The 26384-nt window shown below is 43.2% G+C and overlaps 1 protein-coding gene across 3 annotated transcripts in view; it reads right to left on the bottom strand.

Annotated features, from left to right (window-relative positions):
- si:dkey-220k22.1 (multiple epidermal growth factor-like domains protein 9) overlaps positions 1-26384 on the bottom strand; it is an 86123-nt gene that overhangs the window by 22676 nt on the left and 37063 nt on the right. For all 3 annotated transcript variants that reach the window (XM_020457252.2, XM_020457253.2, XM_031802803.1), the window contains one exon: positions 4483-4622. In XM_020457252.2, the coding sequence (XP_020312841.1) occupies positions 4483-4622 (140 nt within the window). The remainder of the gene's footprint in view (positions 1-4482; positions 4623-26384) is intronic.

Raw genomic sequence — 26384 nt, 5'->3', positions numbered from 1 at the left:
CCTCATTCCAGGAATCCTCCATCTAGGATTTCTGGATTTTTCAACCCTCGTGAAGAATATTGATTGTATGACTCAAGACTAGCATTCAAGCATTGAAAAGCATTGCATAAGCTTGAAATGTATGCTCCTTCATGGTAGTCTACATGAGCTGGGAGAGTATCGGTCCTACTTCCTCTTCTGTATAGATGCAGTTATCGTTGTCCAGATCAACACTCACAAAACAGTATCGTTACCATGGAATTAACTTGGCTACTGTCTCTAAATTGATGCATTTCTCTATGTAACAACACAGTGTGTGGCCAATGCCCAATATTCACAGAAAGTCAATATAGGTCCATAATAGTCGTAGACCAGTGATGTGTTATAAAGGGAGTTATGAATGACACTGCAACACTCACATGACTGGTATTATGAGTGCCTTGTGTATACCGTAGGGCTGGGTGATACAGTATGGCCGAAATATCATTGTTTTTTAAACTTATGGGCGATTCATGATATACAGTACCTTCGGAAAGTATTCAGACCCCTTGACTTTTTATACGTTTTGTTAGGTTACTGCCTTATTCTAAAATTGATTCAATTGTTTTCCCCTGTCATCAATCTACACACAATAATGACAAAGCAACAAAAAAAACGTTTAAAAAACTTTGGCTAAATTATAAAAAAACTGAAATATCACATTTACATAAGAATTCAGACCCTTTACTCAGTACTTTTGAAGCACCTTTGGCAGCGATTACAGCCTCGAGTCTTTTGGGTAGGACGCTAACAAGCTTCACATACCTGTATTTTGGGAGTTTCTCCCATTCTTCTCTGCAGATCCTCAAGCTCTGTCAGGTTGGATGGGGACCGTAGCTGCACAGCTATTTTCAGGTCTCTGCAGAGATGTTCGATCGGGTTCAAGTCCAGGCTCTGGCTGGGCCACTCAAGGACATTCAGAGACTTGTCCCGAAGCCACTCCTGCAGTGTCTTGGCTGTGTGCTTAGGGTCATTGTCCTGTTGGAAGGTGAACCTTTGCCCTAATCTGAGGTCCTGAACGCTCTGGAGCAGGTTTTCTTCAAGGATCTCTGTACATTGCCCCGTTAATCTTTGCCTCAATCTTGAGTAGTCTCCCAGTCCCTGCAGCTGAAAAACATCCCCACAGCATGATGCTGCCACCATGCTTCACCAAAGGGATGGTGCCAAGTTTCCTCCAGACGTGACGCTTGGCATTCAATCTTGGTTTCATCAGACCAGAGAATCTTGTTTTTCATGGTCTGAGAGTCTTTAGGTGCCTTTTTGGCAAACTCCAAGCAGGCTCTCATGTGCCTTTTACTGAGGAGTGGCTCATGTCTGGCCACTCTACCATAAAGGCTGGTGGTGGAGTGCTGCAGGGATGGTTGTCCTTCTGGAAGGTTCTCCCATCTCCACAGAGAAACTCTAGAGCTCTGTCAGAATGACCATCGTGAAACTTGGTCACCTCCCTGACCAAGGCCCTTCTCCCCTGATTGCTCCGTTTTTCCAGGCAACCAGCTCTAGGAAGAGTCTTGGTGGTTCCAAACTTCTTCCATTTAAGAATGGAGGCCACTGTGTTCTTGGGAACCTTCAATACTGCAGAAATGTTTTGGTACCCTTCCCTAGATCTGTGCCTCGACACAATCCTGTCTCGGAGCGCTACGGACAATTCCTTTGACCTCATGGCTTGGTTTTTGGCCTGTGTCCAATCAATTGAATTTACGACAGGTGGACTCCAATCAAGTTGTAGAAACATCAAGGATTATTAATGGAAACAGGATGCACCTGAGCTCAATTTTGAGTCTCATAGCAAAGGGTCTGAATACTTATGTAAATAAGGAATGTTTTTTATTTTTAATAAATGTGCAAACATTTCCAAAAAACTGTTTTTGCTTTGTCATTATGGGGCATTGTGTGTAGCTTGCTGTGGAAACTGTTTTATTCAATCCATTTCAGAATAAGGCTGTAACGTAACAAAATGTAGAAAAAGGCAAGGGTTCTGAATACTTCCCGAAGGCAATGTATATCTCGATAAAAAAAAAAGAGTGTTCTATATATTAGCTTTGTTGTACAACTAAAAGTCAAATACACTGCATTTAAAACAGTCGTCAATAATCGAATGAATTCAGGGCTTGTGAAAATATACCTAGGCTTAATATAAGCCTTCCACAACCATAAGACCCACTAATAATTGAATTATATTGAACAAAAAATATAAAAACAGGATATCAGTCAATTGAAATAAATGAATAATTCACATGACTGGGCAGGGGCGTAGCCATGGGTGGGCCTGGGAGGGCATAGACATACCCACTTGGAAGCCAGGCCCACCCACTGCCTGGTTACACGTGGTCTACGGTTGTGAGGCCTGTTGGACATAATGCCAAATTCTCTAAAACAACGTTTTATTGAACATTCCATTCTCTGGCAACAGCTCTGGTGAACATCCTGCAGTCAGCATGCCAATTACACGCTCCCTCAAAACTGGAGACATCTGTGGCATTGGGTTGTGTGACAAACTGCACATTTTAGAGTGGCCTTTTATTGTCCCTGATTATAAACTGGGTGGTTCGAGCCCTGAATACTGATTGGCTGACAGCCATGGTATATCAGACCGTATACCATATGGGTATGACAAAACATTTATTTTTACTGCTCTAATTACATTGGTGACCATGCGTTGCGTTGTGCCTAAGAACAGCCCTTAGCCATGGTATATTGGCCACATAACACACCGCCTCGGACATTGCTTAATTAAATCATGATGTTTAATCAGCTTCTTGATATTCCACACCTGTCAGGTCGATGGATTATCTTGGCAAAGGAGAAATGCTCACTAACATGGATGTAAACAAAGTTGTGCACAAAATTTGAAATATGCTTCTTGAGCGTATGGAAAATGTCTGGGATATTTCAGCTCATGGGACCAACACTTTACATGTTGCATTTATATTTATGTTCAGTATATTTTATCAAAATAGTTTAAGCTGCTTTTTTGAACCAAGCATAATACACATTCTCTAACAGCCCAATTACTAACTTCTTGTGGAAGGCATTATAGGAAATGAACACAGGTCTCAAGCCCACGTGATACGAGTAGCCAACTGATATTTATATTTCTAGTTTAGCCAACTTTGATCCATTTGATAGCTAACAAGGCAGAACAGTTGAATGGTTATGAACACACCCTTCTGTCCATCTCAAAGTGTTTAAAAGGATGCTAGCCTGTACACTTTGTTCAGATGTTGAAATCAAGTGGCCTACCTTATTTCTCAGAATGAGAACGAGTTGCCAATTCCTTATATAATTGTGTTTCTAAAACACAGACTAGACAGCTAGTATAACGGGTACGTGGTACCGCAAAGCCGTGCGCAACAAAGTCAGCATTCATTTTCCAAACTCAGTTGTTTGATACTCCCGTTTTAGTAGTGTCTGCTCTGCATGTAATCTGAGGAGTTGAGATGTAAACATTCGTTAGAAAACTTAACTTCTCCTCTAATACAGTAAAATAATGACAATGTGTTTGGGTCTCCATATGACCGATTCTGTTCGACCAAACCTCAAATGCAAATAGTTGAACTGAAACCATTTGTCTGAGGGGAAGAAGTGATCTCTCATCTTTGTTGCTGTGAGTGGCGGGGGTAGGGGCTCGGCATGTGTGTGTAAACAGAGAAGATGTGTGTGTGTGTGTGTAAAAAGAGAGGAAAATGCAAATCGAGAGATTTCACTCTCGCCAAAATCTGTCCAAAAATATACCCAATGCGTTTCTATGGGCTTATTTTGGCCCTACAATTGTCACCTGCCTTTCCGCCTTTGGGACAACCACTCCCATTGTTAGGGCATCGGCATCTCGTCATTATATACCGATCTATACTCATTAATGTGTGTAGGAGGAAAGGTGCGTAATTTGCTTATCATGCTGCACGTACTTAGGCCTGCCATTCTGCCCAGCTGTGAACCATGGAAAAGCGAAAGGGAACAGGCGAAAATGCTTATCACAGTGATTGCAGCGGAGTGATGACTCTGGCATTTCCTCATTAGCGGAATGGGAGCTATGTTGGCTGTGGTCGACAAACTCATTTTAACAGCCAACTGATTTTTTCTTTTTTCTTTTAAGGCCAAGGCAATATCACACAGTGTGAATACAAATCAAACCACTGCAACTCCCCAAACAGTCTGTCAGCAGGCAGCATGGGAGTGAATCTCTCCGGAGGAGAAGTCAATATGGCAGTTTTTTTTTACCGTTACATAACAACTAATGCTGTTTCGTGTTAACTGCATAAACAGCTCTGTTGGGGACATGTTACGAATATGATTTCATGGAAAATGCTTCCCTAGAGTTAATTTGATTAATAAAAGTTAGTTTGCTTAATGCATTTCTGCATCTGTGCAAATGTGTGGCTTCTCTGCAGTCTGCACAGCCCTGGTATAGAGTAGAGGCCATGGCAGACATTTGTTTCAACCTTGGGCACAGCGAGGGTGACTCACCTGATTGTGGGTGGCAGTAGCTGGAGTGATTATTGCACTGGCATGGCTGGCAACCCGTGCTGCTGAACCGGAAGAAACCTGGGTGGCAATCGTCACACTTGTCACCGTATACGCCTGTCTTACACACGCACATCCCAGAGCTGTGGAAAGAACAGAAAGCTGGTGACACTTCAGTCAGGACCCCTGGGTTCTCATAATGCCTGCTTAAAATATACACTACAATGGTGTAGCCAAATTGAGCATGTCACAGTTACAGACACACACTTAAGCACATTACTCACATTTAATGAGAACACTGGTTGAATTCCTGAAGTAACAGTGAGTCCGGGGTCCCATATAGAAGGACTGAAGCTCAGTTCTGGTGACTTTTTAAACAGACATTCTACTCAAAATGTATGAAAATAAAATTATGCTAACACTTAAAACATAATGATCACCTCCAGAAATGAGCCCAAAAACATATGGGTAAAAATTATTTTAACTTCTTGATGCACCCATCCCGTTAGCAGGATCATTTTCGTCAACATCCGCTGAATTGCAGAGCACCAAATATTTGAGCACCAAATATACTACAAATATTTAATTTTCATGAAATTACAAGTGCAATATAGCAAAACACAGTTTAGCTTGTTGTGAATCCATCTGGCGTGTCAGATTTCAAAAAAGCTTTTCGGAAAAAGCATACCAAGCGTTTATATAAGGATATCTCTCTCAGCAGACAAAACATTACAAACAGCTAGCAGCCAAGTAGATTGGTCACAAAAGTAAGAAAAGCAATAAAATTAATTGCTTACCTTTGATGATCTTCGGATGTTTGCACTCACGAGACTCCCAGTTACACAATAAATGTTCCTTTTGTTCCATAAAGATAATTTTTATATCCAAAATACCTCCATTTGGTTGGCGCGTTATGTTCAGAAATCCACAGGCTCGAGCGGTCACGACCGGGCAGTCGAAAATTCCAAATAGTATCCGTAAAGTTAGAAACATGTCAAACGTTTTTTTGTAATCAATCCTCAGGTTGTTTTTACAATATATAATTGATCATATTTCAACCGGACGATAGCTTCTTCAATAGGAGAGAGAGAGAAAATGTCTGCTCCACTCTGTTGGCGCATGCAAAATGCTGCTGGCACCCAGCCATCCAATGACGCGATGTGATCTTTCTCTTTGGTTCCTACCCTGTCACAATAACTCCTCCCTGGCATTTTCATTTGTTGTCATGTCAAAGACTGTATTCAAAGTGCCCACTATTAAATTAATTATATAATTATAATAATTATTATATTTGTATGATTCCAACAGTTCACCTAAGTGTCAAATCGCAACTGCAACATTTGGTTAAAAATAAGGCCTAGACTGTTTGCCCCATATCTTGCAGCCCTACATCGCAGTGTGGAAATTACCATAAATGAGCACAGGAAATGCAGAAATGTATTTTAAAAAATTGGGTTGAACAGTATAAAGAATGGAGAAAGACCCATTGAAAATCACTTAGAATGTATGTATGTATGTACAGTTGGAGATGGAAGTTTACATACACTTAGGTTGGAGTCATTAAAACTCATTTTTCAACCACTCCACAAATTTATTGTTAAAAAACTATAGTTTGGCAAGTCAGTTAGGACATCTACTTTGTGCATGACTCAAGTCATTTTTACAACAACTGTTTACAGACAGATTATTTCACTTATAATTCACTGTATCACAATTCCAGTGGGTCAGAAGTTTACATACACTAAGTTGACTGTGCCTTTAAACAGCTTGGAAGATTTCAGAAAATGTCATGGCTTAAGAAGCTTCTGACTGACTCAAATGATGTCAATTGGCCTATTGGAGGTGTACCTGTGGATGTATTTCAAGGCCTGCCTTCAAACTCACTTCCTCTTTACTTGACATAACGGGAAAATCAAAAGAAATCAAGAAGACCTCAGAAAAAAATGTGTAGACCTCCAGAAGTCTGGTTCATCCTTGGGAGCAATTTCCAAATGCCTAAAAGGTACCACGTTCATCTGTACAAACAGTAATACGCAAGTATAAACACCATGTGACCACACAGCCGTCATACTGCTCAGGAAGGAGACGCATTCTGTCTCCTAGAGATGAACGTACTTTGGTGCGAAAAGTGCAAATCAATCCCAGAACAACAGCAAAGGACCTTGTGAAGATACTGGAGGAAACGGGTACAAAAGTATTTATATCCACAGTAAAACAAGCCCTACATCGACATAACCTGAAAGGCCGCTCAGCAAGGAAGAAGCCACTGCTCCAAAACCGCCATAAAAAAGACAGACTACGGTTGGCAATTGCACATGGGGACAAAGATCGTATTCTTTGGAGAAATGTCCTCTGGTCTGATGAAACAAAAAGGGAACTGCTTTTTGGAGCACCAAAAATGACCATCGTTATGTTTGGAGGAAAAAGGGGGAGGCTTGCAAGCAGAAGAACACCATCCTAACCGTGAAGCACGAGGGTGGCAGCATCATGTTGTGGGGGTGCTTTGCTGCAGGAGGGACTGGTGCACTTCACAAAATACATGGCATCATGAGGGGGGAAAATTATGTGGATATATTGAAGCAACATCTCAAGACATCAGTCAAGAAGTTAAAGCTTGGACGCAAATGGGTCTTCCAAATGGACAATGACCCCAAGCATACTTCCAAAGTTGTGGCAAAATGACTTAAGGACAACAAAGTCAAGGTATTGGAGTGGCCATCAGAAAGCCCTGACCTCAATCCTATAGAAGATTTGTGGGCAGATCTGAAAAAACTTGTGCGAGCAAGGAGGCCTTACATAGCTGACTCAGTTACACCAGCTCTGTCAGGAGGAACGGGCCAAAATTTACCCAACTTATTGTGGGAAGTTCGTGGAAGGCTAGCCGAAACATTTGACCCAAGTTAAACAATTTAAAGGCAATGCTACAAAATACTAATTGAGTGCTTGTAAACTTCTGACCCACTGGGAATGTCATGAAAGAAATAAAAGCTGAAATAAATCATTTTCTCTACTATTATTCTGACATTTCACATTCTTAAAATAAAGTGGTGATCCTAGCTGACCTAAGACAGGGAATTTTTACCTGGATTAAATGTCAGGAACTGTGAAAAATTGAGTTTAAATGTATTTGGCTGAGGTGTATGTAAACTTCTGACTTCAACTGTATGTGGTGTCACCCTAGGTTCACGTACTAATCATAAAACAAATGTAGAACTTTTATTATTCAAGAAGATAAAATACCATCAAACCGTCATTTAAAAAAAATCCCCTTCATCTGAACATCGGAGTGTCAGCAACAATCATGCATGTCAGTTCAGTGCACACAGCTTAACAGACAAAATCAAATAGTTGATAATATATTTCATAGATTAGACATGCTTCTGTCTAATAGGCTATGTCATCTCCAAACCATAGCCTATAAAGATGTGATATAACAGCACTGTAGAGATAATAGCTTGTAACAAGCATTTTGGTCTGATTACCCTACCACACTATAGCAAAGGGGCAGAGAAGTGATGCATTTTTTTCCTATACTACACTACATTACACTACATGACCAAAGGTAAGGACACCTGCTCGTCAAGGATCTCATTCCAAAATCATGGACATTAATATAGAGTTGGTCCCTGCTTTGCTGCTATAACAGCCTCCACTCTTCCTGGGAAGGCTTTCCACTAGGTGTTAGAATATTGCTGCAGGGACTTCCTTCCATTCAGCCACAAGAGCATTAGTGAGGTCGGGCACTGATGTAGGGTGATTAGGTCTGGCTCGCAGTCAGCACTCCAATTCATCCCAAAGGTGTTCGATGTGGTTGAGGTCAGGGCTCTGTGCAGGCCAGTCAAGTTCTTCCACACCGATCTCAACAAACCATTTCTGTATGGACCTTGCTTTGTGGGCTCCCAAGTAGCGCAGCAGTCTAAGGCACTGCATCTCAGTGCAAGTGGCATCACTACAGCACCTGGTTCGAATCCAGGCTGCATCACATCCGGCCGTGATTGAGAGTCCCATAGGACAACTGGTCCTGTTTAGCCGGGGTAGACGATATGGGACGATATGGGTTTAGCCGCCCTATGGGACTCTCAATCACGGATTCGAACCAGGTGCTGTAGTGATGCCTCTTGCACTGAGATGCAGTGCCTTAGACAGCTGCGCCACTTGGGAGCCCACAAAGCGAGGTCCATACAGAATTGGTTCTTAACTGACTTGCCTAGTTAAATAAAAGGTTAAATAAAAAAATCGGGAAAAAAATACAAATAAAATTGTGCACAGGGGCATTGTCATGCTGAAACAGGAAAGGACCTTCCCCAAACTCTTGCCACAAGGTTGGAAGCACAGAATTGTCTATTCAAACTCTTGCCCTTCACTGAAACTAAGCAGCCTAGCCTGAACCATGAAAACAACCTCAGACCATTATTCCTCCTCCCACCAAATTTTACAGTTGGCACTATGCATTGGGGCAGGTTCTTAAATCTGCTTGGGGTGAAAGGAAAGCTACAGATATGCATACATGTCTGGTAATATAACATAGGAGTGACGTATGCTACTACATGCATGAGCTAGTAATGACATTATACAGATCAAAATAAAGCAAGACGACCCAGAAACGGTAAGTGGTTCCGTAATCAAGGTCATGCCATTTCTTCATTAAAGGATCATCTTCAGGCCTCATTACACATTACTGAAAAAGCCCTCTTCACCGCAAGCAAAAGGCACAAAGAGGTTTAAGATTTCAAGGTTCCTCCATGTCGCTGATCCTTAGCTGACAAAACAGGCAATGAAAAGGTTCCTGTCTCAAGTGCACTCTAAACAGTAGGCATGATCAATGCAAAGGGAAGAGACATGGGCCGCGTTCCAGGCTGACTACATTGCAGTCGCCTGCCAGATCAAAACATTGGTTGACGTGTGCAACGCCTGGAACGCCAACCTTATGATATGTTGATGCTGTTTAAATTGACCTTTATGTCTTTTCTAGTGACCCCCCGATACCACAGTTTTGGCCGATACCCGATATTTTCCTTGCCAAAAAAAACCTATTCCGATAACCGATATTTACAATTTTAGCTGACTTTTAGCATTCTAGTGAAGTTAAATAGTTACACACGGACACAGAGGTCTAAGGCACTGCATCTCAGTGCAAGAGGCATCACTACAGTCCCTGGTTCGAATCCAGGCTGTGTCACATCCGGCCGTGATTGGGAGTCTCATAGGGCGCACAATTGGCCCAGCGTGGTCCGGGTTTGGTCGGGGTAGGACGTCATTGTAAATAATAATTTGTTCTTAACTGACTTGCCTAGCTAAATAAAGGTTTTAAACACACACACACACACACCAAAAAGTTATGTTGTTGGCATTCGCAGATGTCCCCATTACCAGTAAAACATCATCAAAACGTATTTCTTTCACTTACTTGCAGTGCTGTTTCGTTCATTTGTTCAGTCGTTTTATTCTCAACCAGGATTTCATCATCAAATCAATGTGTCACATGCGCCAAAACAAGAGTACACCTTACCATGAAATGTCACTTACAAGCCCTTAACTCTTCTTGAACTGCAGTTGGTTAAGAAAATATTTACAAAATAAACTAAAGTTAAAAACCATAATAAAAGTAACAATGAAATAACAATAATGAGGCTATATTATATATAGGGGTACCGGTACCGAGTCAGTGTGCAGGGGTACAGGTTAGTTGAGGTAATAAACAGCGAGTAGCAGCAGTGTACAAAACAAATGGAAGGGGGGGGGGGTGTCAATGTAAGTAGTCCAGTGGCCATTTGATTAATTGTTCAGCAGTCTTATGGCTTGGGGGTAGAAGCTGTTAAGGAGCCTTTTGGTCCTAGACTTGGTGCTCCAGTACCGCGGTAGCAGAGAAAACAGTCTATGACTTGGGTGACTGGAGTCTGACAATTTTATAGGCTTTCCTCTGACACCACCTATTATATAGGTTCTGGATTGCAGGAAGCTTGGCCCCAGTGATGTACTGGGCTGTACGCACTACCCTCTGTAGTGCCTTGCGGTCAGATGCCGAGCAGTTGCCATACCAGGCGGTGAGATGCTCTCGATGGTGCAGCTGTAGAACTTTTTGAGGATCTGCCAAATCTTTTCAGTCACCTGAGGAGGAATAGGTTTTGTCGTGCCCTCTTCACGACTGTCTTGGTGTGCTTAGACCATGAAAGTTTGTTGGTGATGTGGACACCAAGGAACTTGAAACTCTAGACCCGCACCACTACAGCCCCTTCGATGTTAATGGGGACCTGTTCGGGCCCGCCTTTTCCTGTAGTCCACGATCAGCTTCTTGGTCTTGCTCACATTGAGGGAGAGGTTGTTGTCCTGACACACAGACAGTTCTATGACCACCTCCCTATAGGCTGTCTCATCGTTGTCGGTGATCAGACCAACCACTATTGTGTCGTCAGAAAACTTAATGAGTCGTGTTTGCCTACCCTTACCACCTGGGGGCGGCCCGTCAGGAAGTCCAGGATCCAGTTTTAGAGGGAGGTGTTTAGTCCCAGGGTCCTTAGCTTAGTGATGAGCTACGTGGGCACAAATGTGTTGAACGCTGAGCTGTAGTCAATGAACAGCATTCTCACATAGGTGTTCCTTTTGTCCAGGTGGGAAAGGGCAGTGTTGAATGCATGTCATACATGTCAAGCAGTGAAGTTTCAGCTCTGTCTGTCTGTGGTCTCTCTTCCTCTGTGCACACTGTCACTGTGTCTGTTTCCATCTTGTCCTGCTCTGTCTGTCTGTGGTCTCTCTTCCTCTGTGCACACTGTCACTGTTTCCATCTTGTCCTGCTGTGTCTGTAACATTTCACTTTAACCCTGTTTCTTGTCTGCATCAAAGTAGCGGTCCTTGTACCTAGCATCGAGCATGGTAGCGACACAGTAAAGAGAGAATGCCACCGAATCGCTTGTTCACAGCCTGTGTCGGCAGTTTTGCTGAGCAGGCGTTTCAATGCCATGACAGAAGCTATCACATCTGCTGCAGGTGCAGTTAATGAGCTTATTTCTCGAGTCAGTTGTTCGAAAGGAGCTAGCTAGTGTGTTTCCAAGTTTCAAACATGTTCTCAAATGCCATTGAAATGGCAGCAGCGGTATGACAACCAGCACATTCATAAGCATGCAATATGACTTTTTTACTCTTTTAAATGACTGCTCGATCCACACAGCAGACATTGTGGGCTAGTTTAGGAATGCTGTGTTGCACGTGTAGTGCAACATTTTACGTGGTGTCATTACGTCATGTACCTACGTTATATAGGTCTGCACATCAGCTTTGACATCCATTTTGCATATGAGCAATAAACTAGACATCGGGTCGATACCGATATTGGCATTTTAAGCTAATATCAGCCTATTCCGAAATGTTCACCGATATATTGTGCACGAACTGCCTGTAGAGAGTACACTTTTATTAGGCCTAGTTATATGGTTAGTCTCTGCATTGTCCTCATATATTATGTACTTTGTCTATTGCAGCATTCACCCAGTATAATGGAATTGCTCTTTCTGTGTAAATACGGAATACAGTCTTGCGACCAGGCTACGGGGTCAGTGGTCAGAGCTGAGCCAGATGAGCCTCATTAGGAGTGTTTGAAACCAGACTAAACTAACTGCTCCCAGTCTCAGATAGCCTGTCTTGAGTTTTACCTCCTCACTTCACCAGACAAATGTGTTCTACTACTACTACTACAGACTCATGCATAAAAGAGGGTGGGTTGGCCCGCAAACACAGACATATACACACAAACACGGTGGAGACAGACCTTCAATTAATAAAGGGATCATAAATTATGTATGGGGCATCCTAGAGCGAGGAAGGAGATTCCCCCTCATTCAAGGAAAAGAGAGGAAGAGGAGAGGGAGAGGAAGAGGAAATGTGTTTGGCATCTTAATCCATCTCAAACTACAAAGTGCAGTGTTCTCACTAAACAGTAGTGTGGCTGTCACTGCAGTAGTCTTCATGGGCTAGGATACTAAGTACACAGAGCTGGTTTAAAATCAAGGTGCATCACTCTCTCCATATAAAAATACTACGCTAGCTCTAGTAGATTAAGTCTAGTATTTTACATGGAGATTTCCACACCTTGTGTTGACTTGCAGTATTCACTTAAGTTAGGCCAGCACCTCCACTCCAGATGTTTGAGCAGTGAGTACACCTAGGCAGTTCAATATATTTGGAGATACTATTTGAGATACAATATCTATTCATTAACATTTCAACATGGTCAAATCTATTCATATGAAGGTGTTAATGAAATAGCTTTGTCCTGTGTTGTTGGTGTTTGTATGGAGTGAGTCCACAGTGGTAGAACAGAGGGGTGTTCAGCTTATTATTACAGGTCTGCTGCTCTGACACTGATCTGTCACAGGCACCGGCAGTCCTTTGATCCTTTTCTCTCTCAGCCATGTTAAATATGTAGGGAGCTGCCTGGATAAAGAGAAAGGTTGCTGCAGAGCACAACGTGTCATGGTGATAATGTAAACAGATGCAAGGTTTGGCACAACCCCCAGCAAAACATTATGTTCCTACATTCTGATGCTTACGCAAGTCTTCGCTGGTACACACGGTGAGATATTTCACTTTAATGCGGGGAGAACAGACCCTATTTTAATGTGGGGAGAGCAGACCCTATTTTAATGTGGGGAGAGCAGACCCTATTTTAATGTGGGGAGAGCAGACCCCTATTTTAATGTGGGGAGAGCAGACCCTATTTTAATGTGGGGAGAGCAGACCCCTATTTTAATGTGGGGAGAGCAGACCCTATTTTAATGTGGGGAGAGCAGACCCTATTTTAATGTGGGGAGAGCAGACCCCTATTTTAATGTGGGGAGAGCAGACCCTATTTTAATGTGGGGAGAGCAGACCCTATTTTAATGTGGGGAGAACAGACCCCATTGTAATGTGGGGAGAGCAGACCCCATTTGAATGTGGAGAGAACATACCCTATTTTAATGTGGGGAGAACAGACCCTATTTTAATGTGGGGAGAGCAGACCCCATTTTAATGTGGGGAGAGCAGACCCCTATTTTAATGTGGGGAGAGCAGACCCCATTTTAATGTGGGGAGAGCAGACCCCATTTTAATGTGGGGAGAACAGACCCTATTTTAATAAGGGGAGAACAGACCCTATTTTAATGCATCTTGGGCATAATCCCCAAACCCTGCAGAGACGCAACTCACTCCATCCTATCCCCACAGGCGCAATAGGGGTTGGGGTTTCCATGGCAACAACACCATGGCCGGCGCTGGTCGCCCTGCACTGTGATGGCGGCTGAGAGCGGAGACTGATTGGGGGATGGACACAGGGATACGGGGGCCAGCAACATGGCCAATAGCCAGCCATAGGTTGTTATTCAAGTGGGAGACCATGGTGTAGTGTAGGGTATACGCCGCATACCCACTTATTTTTCAGTGGGCATTCAATGTACTCACTTTTTAATCCCCACGATGTGTATCAAAGTAGTGCAGTGGAGGTATACGCTGTATCAATTAATAAGGCTGATGGAACAGATCAGAATGTTTAGCTTAAAATGTTGATTAACTATTATTTCTTCACATTTAAAGTGCAGCAATGTGCACATAGCGTTAGGCCTACGCGTGAATGTTCCCAAATGCAATTTGCGGGAAAACATCTTTCTAAAATGCTCACCACACAACCACACACGGTTTAGAAATATCCGTTAGGAATTTAGAAAGAGGTGGGATCTAAAGATGCAACAACTATTATCGGTTGCTAATATGACTAGGATGCCTTTGGCTGCTAGACAATAAAAAAGAAAGTTGGAAGATAGAACAGCAGTACGCATGTACGCATACGAGGAAGTCTTTATAAAACAATTGCCTCCATGTTGCTATGGTGGGATTTTGGCTATAGGCTACTTTGAAGCAAGGTAAGACATGCCTCATAATATGAAGTAAAATGTCAGTTTCAAGCAGGAAAAATAAAGCAATGTTAATGATAGGCCTACAGTGCCTTCAGAAAGTCTTCACACCGCTTGATGTTTTCATTTTTTTTTTGTTAGACTGAATTTAAAATTGATTTAATTTAGATGTAATTTTTTACACTGGCCTACACACAATACCCCATAATGTCAAAATGGAATTATGTTTATACACATTTTTACAAATTAATACAAAATGAAAAGCTGAAATGTATTGAGTCAATAAGTATTCAACCCCTTTGTTATGGCAAGCCTATATAAGTTCAGGAGTAAATATTTTCTTAACAAGTCACATAATAAGTTGCATGGACTCACTCTGTGTATAATAATAGGGATTAACATGATTGTTGAATGACTACCTCATCTCTGTACCCCACACACATCTGTAAGGTCCCCCAGCCGAGCAGTGAATTTCCAACACAGATTCAACCACAAAGTCCAAGGTGGTTTTCCAATGCCTCGCAAAGAAGGGCACCCATTGGTAGATGGGTAAACAAAACAAAAACATTGAATATCCCTTTCAGTATGGTGAAGTTATTAATTACACTTTGAATGATGTATCAATAAACCCAGTCACTACAAAGATATAGGCATCCTTCCTAACTCAGTTGCCAGAGAGGAAGGAAACAACTCAGGGATTTGAGACCAATGGAGCCAATGGTGAATTAAACAGCTAGAGTTGAATGCCTGTGATAGGAGAAAACTGAAGATGGATCAACAACATTGTAGTTACTCCACAATACTAAAAAGAATGAAGCCTGTACAGAATAAAAATATTCCAAAACATGCATCTTGTTTGCAACAAGGCACTAAAGTAATACTGCAAAAAACGTAGCAAAGCAATTCACTCTTTGTCCTGAATACAAAGTGTTGTATTGGATATGCGCCAAACATATTACTGAGTACCACTCTCCATATTTTCAGACACTTACCCAGAAAAACACATTTGACAGTTGAAATTGCTGTATTGACTCAGGGGGTTGAATAAAGATAATAGATTTATGAAAAATAAAACACTACAAATGTTTGAATATTTCATCCACTTTGACAGAGTATTTTGTGTAGATTGTTGACAAACAAAATGACAAATTCATTTTAATCCCATTTTATAACACAACAAAATGTAGAAAAAGTCAAGAGGTGTGAATACTTTCTGAAGGCACTATAACAGTCTTCTGGTAGATGGAAAGGCTTTCCCAAAAAAACATCTCTATTAAATGTTATCTAGCTACAAAGTCATCTTCCACTGGGAACAGATGTCAATTCAACGTCTAATCCACGTGGGTTCACGTAATTCCATTGAAATGACATAGAAACAACACTGATTTAACCAGTGTGTACCCAAGTGAGAAATGTATACCTGGAAGAATGATATCATGATTATTTGCATCAATCCAGTGACCATTTGTTTTGCAAATGTGTTACAGAAACACCGCTAACCAAACAGTGCTAGGGGTCTGCTTTGGAATTAAAGGACACCTACACGAAAAACAAATGTACATTTCTAAAACTTCCCAGACTTCCAAAGTTGTCTCCTGATGTGGTTTAAGTATTGTTGTGACCTTAGAAAAACAACTAAATTGGATGTTCTATTAAAAAAGTGTGACTGAGTGAAAACTCGAATATAATGGAAAAAATCTGAACTCTGTGAATTTCTGAGTCATTAGACAGCCTCGTTTATCTGTTTCAAAAGTAGGCCTACTATTAGCCTACTAGCACAGTACAGCTTAGATTGGCCTGACTGTGAAAGACCGACATGGGAGTTCTCATTGTAGGTAATTCAGAGTGTATGTCACGGTTCTCTCATAGAATTTTTCCACACGGGGCACCTTTTCTTCGTTGGGTGGGCCGTTTGGGAAATTTGGGGCAAATTAAAAGTATACGCACTTTTCCAGACACCACTAAACCACTGATGGGAGAGGTCTACGGAGGGATCAGACGAACAAAGGCACCTCGGATAACTTATAAGCTGCCCCCCCCCCCCCCCCAATCATCACCATGGGATAAGAGTACACCGTAACTCAGAGCTCTCCACATGCGTTTTATTACTTCAGTGTTCACACTGGTCCCAGAATTCAGGATCTTAGTGAGCAATCTGTCCAGCATCGAATGTGCAATTAAAATAATTATAAAAGAGTTGGCAATGTTATTTGCCTTTTGGTAGGCAGTTGGTCCTTTTCAACAAAGATCACAGATAAATGAACCGTATGCACATAAAAGGGCCCTATTAAACCAAAACAGTTCACTGAGGTTTCTAGGGTAAAGACTATGAGAAATTGTATTTGCAATTACATTAAAATTTCTCCACAGAAATATAGTAATTTTTCCACTACGTTTTAAGGAAATCAGTCCAAACATATTCTAGTCATATGCCAGAAGACTATAAGCTAGCCACAGACACAGTGAGGCATAATTAATGATTGATGTACATGGAACCGACATGCAGCTGGCACGTAACCAACCTACTCACTTGGACAGAAATTGGACAACCCTGAAATGAAACGGACTGCTTTGAAAGCAGAGGACTGAAAGTATCCAGGAGGATATATCTCCGTTCTATTTATTATTCACATCAGGTTTTGTGAACCCACAGCACCGGCAGTCAGGCCGCCAAGTGAATTTCACCTCAGACTGACGGAGAGTTCTTTATCTAACAGTTATTTTCTAAGCGATAATGATGCAAATCCAGTTAAGATGAAGTCTACTGCCTACCCTCTATGGTATTTCACAAAAAAACAGATTTGTTAAAAATCTTTATAAACCAAGGGGCATGAATCCTAACATTCCCAACGGGGGGGGGGGGACAAGCCAGCTGACACAGAAAAGTCTGAGTTTTGGCCTTTAAATGTTACCAGCATATCCACCAACGCAGCAGAGCCTCAGTGGATGAACACAACAGTAGTCTGTCGGGAGGAGGGGGTAGAGAATGATGTGCCTGTCCTAATACTGTAGTGTACACCCACCAGCTCCAGTGTACTGCATAATTGATGCTGCATCTGGCAGCAAACAGTGGAACTTGTTTCTTCCAATCCCTATGATGAAGAGAAATGTCCTCCCTTCCCCATCTACTAAGAGTCAGTTTCCATTAGCAAAAGTAGCTGAGGGGCTGACGTTTGTCAGGGGCTCTGACAGGAGTATGGGTGGTGATGGGCAGAAGAGGGATGAAGGGAGAGACTGCACCATGCATGCACTAGTCCAGAGTCCAGACAGAGAGGCTTCATCATGAACTTATTGATCGGAGCCCCATCAGACGTAACAGTGTTCTGCCCACCTTAGCGTAGAGGAGAATGAAAGCACCGAGGGTAGCGTAGAGGAGAATGAAAGCACCGAGGGTAGAGTAGAGGAGAATGAAAGCACCGAGGGTAGCGTAGAGGAGAATGAAAGCACCGAGGGTAGCGTAGAGGAGAATGAAAGCACCAAGGGTAGAGTAGAGGAGAATGAAAGCACCGAGGGTAGAGTAGAGGAGAATGAAAGCACCGAGGGTAGCGTAGAGGAGAATGAAAGCACCGAGGGTAGAGTAGAGGAGAATGAAAGCACAGAGGGTAGAGTAGAGGAGAATGAAAGCACCGAGGGTAGAGGAGAGGAGAATGAAAGCACCGAGGGTAGAGTAGAGGAGAATGAAAGCACAGAGGGTAGAGTAGAGGAGAATGAAAGCACCAAGGGTAGAGGAGAATGAAAGCACCAAGGGTAGAGGAGAATGAAAGCACCGAGGGTAGAGTAGAGGAGAATGAAAGCACCGAGGGTAGAGTAGAGGAGAATGAAAGCACCAAGGGTAGAGTAGAGGAGAAAGAAAGCACCGAGGGTAGAGTAGAGGAGAATTAAAGCACCGAGGGTAGAGTAGAGGAGAATGAAGGCACCGAGGGTAGAGTAGAGGAGAATGAAAGCACCGAGGGTAGAGTAGAGGAGAATGAAAGCACCGAGGGTAGAGTAGAGGAGAATGACAGCACCAAGGGTAGAGTAGAGGAGAATGAAAGCACCGAGGGTAGAGTAGAGGAGAATTAAAGCACCGAGGGTAGAGTAGAGGAGAATGAAGGCACCGAGGGTAGAGTAGAGGAGAATGAAAGCACCAAGGGTAGAGTAGAGGAGAATGAAAGCACTGAGGGTAGAGTAGAGGAGAATAAAAGCACAGAGGGTAGAGTAGAGGAGAATAAAAGCACCGAGGGTAGAGTAGAGGAGAATAAAAGCACAGAGGGTAGAGTATAGGAGAATGAAAGCACCAAGGGTAGAGGAGAATGAAAGCATTGAGGGTAGAGTAGAGGAGGATGAAAGCACCAAGGGTAGAGTAGAGGAGAATGAAAGCACCAAGGGTAGAGTAGAGGAGGATGAAAGCACCAAGGGTAGAGTAGAGGAGAATGAAAGCACTGCGGGTAGAGGAGAATGAAAGCACTGAGGATTTCATGGTAGTGTCCCTAGTGGCGCTATATAAAGGCTGATAAAAATTATGCTAATTGAAATACTTTTTCTAATATTTTTTTTTACACTACATGCAGGATATACTGTATCATACAATGCATACAGTAAACCCATTGATCAACATGTTCTACCACCACAACCCAACCGAACACACAAACTAAGAAATGAACATTTCTATCCGCAAAGATCAAACCTCATGTCATTACAAACAGAAATGGCCTTTTCACTTGTGGGGATCAATGCATCAAGTATTTGCAGTACACCACTATGTTGGTCAGAATATGTGTCCTTGGACAAGTGTCTGGTGTGGAGTGTCTGATTGTGGGGGTGGGGGCACACAGAGGTCTTGGCAGCAGGCTTGAATCGTGGCCATCCACTGCTGGGACACCAGTGATAAAACACTGCCAACATTCACACTGACATATTTGAAGATAAAATGTGTGTATAGTGTTTATTTTTAACATGTATACTTAATGTTTAAAGGGGAATGTCTGTGTGTAAGTGGTGCACGATATGCATACCCATATAGATGCATGTCATGTGTACGACAATCCATAGAAAAACTGTTCGTTTTCCACCACAACATAAAAACCTAGAACATTTTTCAAAGCAATAGACCATTATGAAAATTCATATTTGATGATTTAAAAAACAAAATAGCCTACCATTTAAAAACAGGCCTGAAACTCTGCCCTGCTTTGAATTGTAAATGACACATTCAGTGTGGATGCCCTGAAGGAAGCCTATGCTGAATTAACCACGGGAGGTTAACTCCAGTAGCAGGCAGACCTGGGTTCGAATACCATTTAAAATCTTTCAAATTCTTTAAGTGTTTACTTTAGCCTACCTGGAATGGCATTTTCCAACTATCTATTGGTTCCATTAAGTCAGTCAAGCTCAATCAAGCAACGATAAAGTATATGAAATTATTTCAAATAGTATTTAAATTCAGGTCTGCTTCTGGCAGGCTGGAAGTGAATGTGTGCACTGGATCTGAGACATCACTGCATAACTGCCAGACCGGATTAGCCGCAGAGGCACTTAGCATTGGCCCGCGTCTGGGAGGACAAATCTGCTCACCATAAATACCTTCAACTTTAAAAAGAGTATTTACATTTTAAGCCATTTGAAAAAATATTTTCAATAGGAAGCAATGCTTTGCAGAATCGTTTTATATATAGGCTGATGACTAAGAGTTTCCGTTGGTAGAAATAATCCCAAGTGCCTGCCCACACACATATCTCTGAAGTTAAATCTGAAGTCTTGAATGGTCTCGGATTACACGTCTTTCCCTCTTTCCTTGAAAGTTGACAGCTGCTTTGGACTCCTAGATTGGGGTTTAGACCATATTTTTCTCTAATCTCACATCCTTTAAAAGCAGTGATTAGCAGTGATCAGGTATTGACGACCAGCCGAACCACTCAACCACTAAATGGATGCAAACGTGGGGACATCCATTTCAGTCCAATATGAAGCTCTTATCTCAATCCCTGCAAGTTCAGTGGCTATTTCAAAAGGGGCAAAAAGGCATCAACTCAACCACTAATTCAATAGAAACAAGAGGACATCCATTTCAACATTTCAGAGCAGGATCAAGCTTTAAAAAGCAAAACATACTCAACAGGGCTGCGATCTTGAGCCACTCTCTCCATAGGTCTCTCTCTATGGAGACCCTGCAGGCTGATTTTGACATTTTCCATCTGGCCATAATGAAATTCTAGTTGACACGATTAGTAGCCGTGACTGGGGGCTACAGTGCACACAGACTGCGTGACGGAAGGCTGCAGTGCAACACAGACTGCGTGACGGAATGCTGCAGTGCAACACAGACTGCGTGACGGAAGGCTGCAGTGCAACACAGACTGCGTGACGGAAGGCTGCAGTGCAAAACAGGCAGTGTGACGGAAGGCTGCAGTGCAACACAGGCAGCGTGACGGAAGGCTGCAGTGCAACACAGGCAGCGTGACGGAAGGCTGCAGTGCAACACAGGCAGCGTGACGGAAGGCTGCAGTGCAACACAGGCAGCGTGACGGAAGGCTGCAGTGCAACACAGGCAGCGAGACGGAAGGCTGCAGTGCAACACAGGCAGCGTGACGGAAGGCTGCAGTGCAACACAGGCAGCGAGACGGAAGGCTGCAGTGCAACACAGGCAGCGTGACGGAAGGCTGCAGTGCAACACAGGCAGCGTGACGGAAGGCTGCAGTGCAACACAGGCAGCGAGACGGAAGGCTGCAGTGCAACACAGGCAGCGAGACGGAAGGCTGCAGTGCAACACAGGCAGCGTGACGGAAGGCTGCAGTGCAACACAGGCAGCGAGACGGAAGGCTGCAGTGCAACACAGGCAGCGTGACGGAAGGCTGCAGTGCAACACAGGCAGCGTGACGGAAGGCTGCAGTGCAACACAGACAGCGTGAAGGAAGGCTGCAGTGCAACACAGACTGCGTGACGGAAGGCTGCAGTGCAAAACAGGCAGCATGACGGAAGGCTGCAGTGCAACACAGACTGCGTGACGGAAGGCTGCAGTGCAAAACAGGCAGCGTGACGGAAGGCTGCAGTGCAAAACAGGCAGCGTGACGGAAGGCTGCAGTGCAACACAGGCAGCGTGACGGAAGGCTGCAGTGCAACACAGGCAGCGTGACGGAAGGCTGCAGTGCAACACAGGCAGCGAGACGGAAGGCTGCAGTGCAACACAGGCAGCGAGACGGAAGGCTGCAGTGCAACACAGGCAGCGTGACGGAAGGCTGCAGTGCAACACAGGCAGCGAGACGGAAGGCTGCAGTGCAACACAGGCAGCGTGACGGAAGGCTGCAGTGCAACACAGGCAGCGTGACGGAAGGCTGCAGTGCAACACAGACAGCGTGAAGGAAGGCTGCAGTGCAACACAGACTGCGTGACGGAAGGCTGCAGTGCAAAACAGGCAGCATGACGGAAGGCTGCAGTGCAACACAGACTGCGTGACGGAAGGCTGCAGTGCAAAACAGGCAGCGTGACGGAAGGCTGCAGTGCAAAACAGGCAGCGTGACGGAAGGCTGCAGTGCAACACAGGCAGCGTGACGGAAGGCTGCAGTGCAACACAGGCAGCGTGACGGAAGGCTGCAGTGCAACACAGGCAGCGTGAAGGAAGGCTGCAGTGTGTCCGAGTTAGGGTTGCACATTTTGGGGAATATTCAGAGGTGGAAGCTTTCCGTGGGAATTAACGGGAATATATGGGAATTAACAGAAATATGCAAATTAATATTAATAGCATTTAAAATGTAGATTTTTTTTTACCATATATGGAGACAGAAACATAAACCTTTTACCTTTTCATAAGTAGACATAATTACATCCTTCCAATAGAAATAAAAATATATATTTAGTGTCCACCACTTGAACATCAGAGGCTTCATCTTCACTGTCACTTTCCAACCTTGTTGAGGATGGCTCGTTGTCAGGCTCAAAAAGCCTCAAATTTGCCCGGATGGCCAACAACATTTCAACCTTGTATTGGTCAGCATGTTGCGTGCTCCCAAACAAGGACCAGTTGCAGTCTGAGGCTGCTGATGTTGGTGGGATTTGGAGGATGATGGAGGCAACAGGGGAAAGAGTCTCGGATCCACAAAGTCCCTTCCACCAGGTGGCTGATGAGATATGTTGGCACGACTGCCATATTGCATCTCCAGCCCAAAGCCCTTGCTTGGAAGTGTACTTCGCCAGACTGCCAATAACCTTGCCCTCATCCAGGCCAAGGTGGAGAGACACGGTAGTGATGACACCATAGGCCTTGTTGATCTCTGCACCAGACAGGATGCTCTTGCCAGCATACTTGGGGTCCAACAACATGTACGCTGCGGCGTGTATGGGCTTCAGGCAGTCTTCACACTTTTTGATGCATTTCAGAACTGCAGTTTCCTCTGTTTGAAACAACAGTTAAGTGGGCAGGGCAGTATGGATTTCATCTCTTACATCTGCAAGCAGAGTCTGAACATCAGACAGGATGGCGTTGTCATCCCTCAATCCGTGCAATGGCTACAGCTATAGGTTTCAGGAGTCTCAGGCTGCTTACCACTCTCTCCCAAAATACGGGCTGTCCATATCAGCAGACTGTGATATGGCCATTTCTTGGAGAGACCTCTTCTCCTCCAGGAGATTGTAAAACTTGATGACAACACCACCCCAACGGGTGTTGCTGGGCAGTTTCAATGTGGTGTTCTTATTCTTCTCACTTTGCTTGGTGAGGTAGATTGCTGCTATAACTTGATGACCCTTCACATACCTAACCATTTCCTTGGCTCTCTTGTCTTCAATGCATGAGCAGCACAGCCAATGGGTGTGATGTGAGGAAGGATTCCTACACTTAAGACCAAGCAGCATTCATGTTCGCAGCATTGTCTGTCACCAGTGCAAATACCCTCTGTGGTCCAAGGTCATTGATGACAACCTTCAGCTCGTCAACAAAGTAGAGACCAGTGTGTCTGTTGTCCCTTGTGTCAGTGCTCTTGTAGAATACTGGTTGAGGGATGGAGATGATGTAGTTAATTATTCCTTGCCCACGAACATTCGACCACCCATGACAGATGATTGCAATGCAGTCTGCTTTCTCTATGATTTGCTTGACCTTCACTTGAACTCAGAACCAGCAAATGAGTAGATAAAGCATGTCTGGTTGGAGGGGTGTATGCTGGACGAAGAACATTCAGAAATCTTTTCCAATACACATTGCCTGTGAGCATCAGAGGTGAACTATTTGCATACACAGCTCGAGCAAGACATTCATCAGCATTTCTCTGAATATGTTCCTCCATTGAGTCAAACTTCTGATTCCAGGAGGACCATGAGCTGTTGCTATCGATAAGGTGTCTGATTCATCATTTTCACCTCAAATAGAAGTAGAGGGACTATTGTTAGATGTTGCTTGTTGTGAGCGCTGAGGGAACTTTATGCACTTGGCCAGATGATTCTGCATCTTTGTTGCATTCTTCACATATGATTTGTCACAGTATTTGCAAATGTACACAGCTTTTCCTTCTACATTAGCTGCAGTGAAATGTCTCCACACATCAGATAGTGCCCGTGGCATTTTCCTGTAAAGATTTTTTTAAATAAGTAAAAATAAAAACAAATACAATTCCACGTACAAATAAATAGTTAAGCAGTTAGATTAAACAACTCCTTTTAAGATAAATGTTTTAAAATGAAACATGTATGGAAACAGGTGAATTAACACTCAGTTAGCAGCAAGCAAGCTAAAACCCACATGCTAGAGAAAACTAACTAGCAGAAATTGTTAACAAGTTAGAAATGATTTAAATCACACTTTGCTGTAGGCTACTATTTACTAGTTAACAAAAAATGTCATAAAATAATGTTCACCCCACCCAGTATTGTAATCAAAACTTACCAGAAAGCATGTAGTCCCTGGCTCAGACAGAGTAGCAGTGTGAGCTCAATAGCATCTCATTAGTGTGCAAGATCTTGAGAATCAGCTGTACATGTGATGGAAAAGTACACTGCGCATGTGATGGAAGAACGCACTGTGCATGCAGAGAGTTGCAATTCCATTGAATTGGGGATAGTTTAACCAAAATATGACACACGACCTAGAATTGCCTTATGTGTATCCCACAAAAAAAGTTTCACTGTTATAAGCTAAGTTTTTGGATTAATTTAAGCAAAATTCCCCAAATTCCCGGGCTTAACTTCCCATGGAAAATTTACCGGAAAGTTTCCGACCCTTTGCAACCTAGTCCGAGGCCCCACGCTGCTCAGCCTGTGACAAAAGCCTTTTTGGATGCAGAAACAGTGCGCTGGCCTGATGTCCACTTGAGCAAGCCCTTTGTTCTTTACAGAATGGATGTTTTATTTTCCTCCAAGCAGCAGGCTCAGAGATCTCCTCTTTTTGAAAAAGGAATTGTGACTAGTACTTGGAGAGGCAGCTTGAGACAGGGCTCCAGTCAGCCATGAGAACCCAGGAACAGGGCTGAGATCAATTCCATTTCAATTGAGCAGATTTTCTGCAACAAACAGGGTGACATTTTGATCGTGCCTGCTGAAATGGCACCATAGTCAAAACAAACAGAATCAATAAAAAAATGCAGTGAAGCACTTATGCTACTTCAAAGAAAGTCTGCAATGAATCAGATTCAACTGCATTGCACGCATCACTTATCCAACTTCAAGCCTGGTGAATTATTGCTACCTGCTTGTGGACATAGTTTGTAAATAAACACAGGGAAAAATATTGACTAATTGTATCTTTGGACCGCTTGTTTTACATTATCAACCCGGACCAAAGAGGTCAACAGGTCAATGAGAGCATTGTGACCGTCAGTCAGTGGGTATACAACTCATTTAAAAAGAAGCCAGAGCAAATTGTCACTTGGCTGCAGATACACCCTTAAATCAGCGAACTCCAGACATGGAATTTGCCGCAGGTCTTTAAAAGCCAACCGCAGACACCTGCCTAACATTGCCCAGTGACTGAATAACATTTGAATAATATAATAGTTAAATCCCATTTCATGCTGCCTTAAACCTAAAATATTCATGAGCCAGCAGTGCTAGGAGCTTCTAGCACCTGACGGTTTCTGGGCTAATTCATCCCCCTGACTTCCCAGTCCCTCCCACTATTGTCTGGCTTTTCCACTTAATGAGAATGGCGGCCATTTTCACTGAACTGTGAAGCTCAAAAGCAGCGAGCGACAAGAATTTGAATGACAAGATAAGAGGGGAAGGAACCGTTGAAAAGTAAAACCTTTCTGCTAACTAATTAAGACACCCTGTTGAGGAACCATGAAGCAGATCCAAGGAAAAGAAAAAGGCCATGATTCTCTGATGAAGGTACAGATCACAGTTCTCCCACCCAAATGCCAAGCAGTGACATGAAATCATACAGCTAGATATGCTGTAAACAGAAATCATACAGCTAGATATGCTGTAAACAGATAATCATACAGCTAGATATGCTGTAAACAGAAATCATACAGCTAGATATGCTGTAAACAGATAATCATACAGCTAGATATGCTGTAAACAGAAATCATACAGCTAGATATGCTGTAAACAGAAATCATACAGCTAGATATGCTGTAAACAGAAATCATACAGCTAGATATGCTGTAAACAGATAATCAGTTAATGGAGAGCAACAGCGTTCGACAGGGCCCAACGAGTAACTGGTTGAAATGACGTCTTACAACCAAACTGGTTAGTTATACCCGCAGGGGAAACAATCATGAGCTGCACTCCCACTGACACACCCTTTTCACAGTACTATTCTGATCTCGGCATTATGAGAGAAAGCTACTACAAACCTAATCTGGCCCAACAGCTGGATCCCTCTCTCTCTCTGTCGAGAAGTCTGATTTCAGAGAGCCTCAGAACGGGACTTGAAATGGTAGGAGCTGCTATAATACAGCGACAGGTATAAATTGGCTGATCTCTCAGTCCATCACCATCTAGCACCTCACCCTCTTTGTGAATTTCAAAGGGAGAGCAGCATAAGTAATGGGCTAAACAAGGGAGTGAGTTCAGGGAAATCAGAAAGTATGCATCTAAGAAATAGTTCACTTT

This window comes from Oncorhynchus kisutch, linkage group LG23 (assembly GCF_002021735.2).
Source record: "Oncorhynchus kisutch isolate 150728-3 linkage group LG23, Okis_V2, whole genome shotgun sequence".
NCBI lineage: Eukaryota > Metazoa > Chordata > Actinopteri > Salmoniformes > Salmonidae > Oncorhynchus > Oncorhynchus kisutch.
This window is presented reverse-complemented; position numbering and strand designations above follow the sequence as displayed.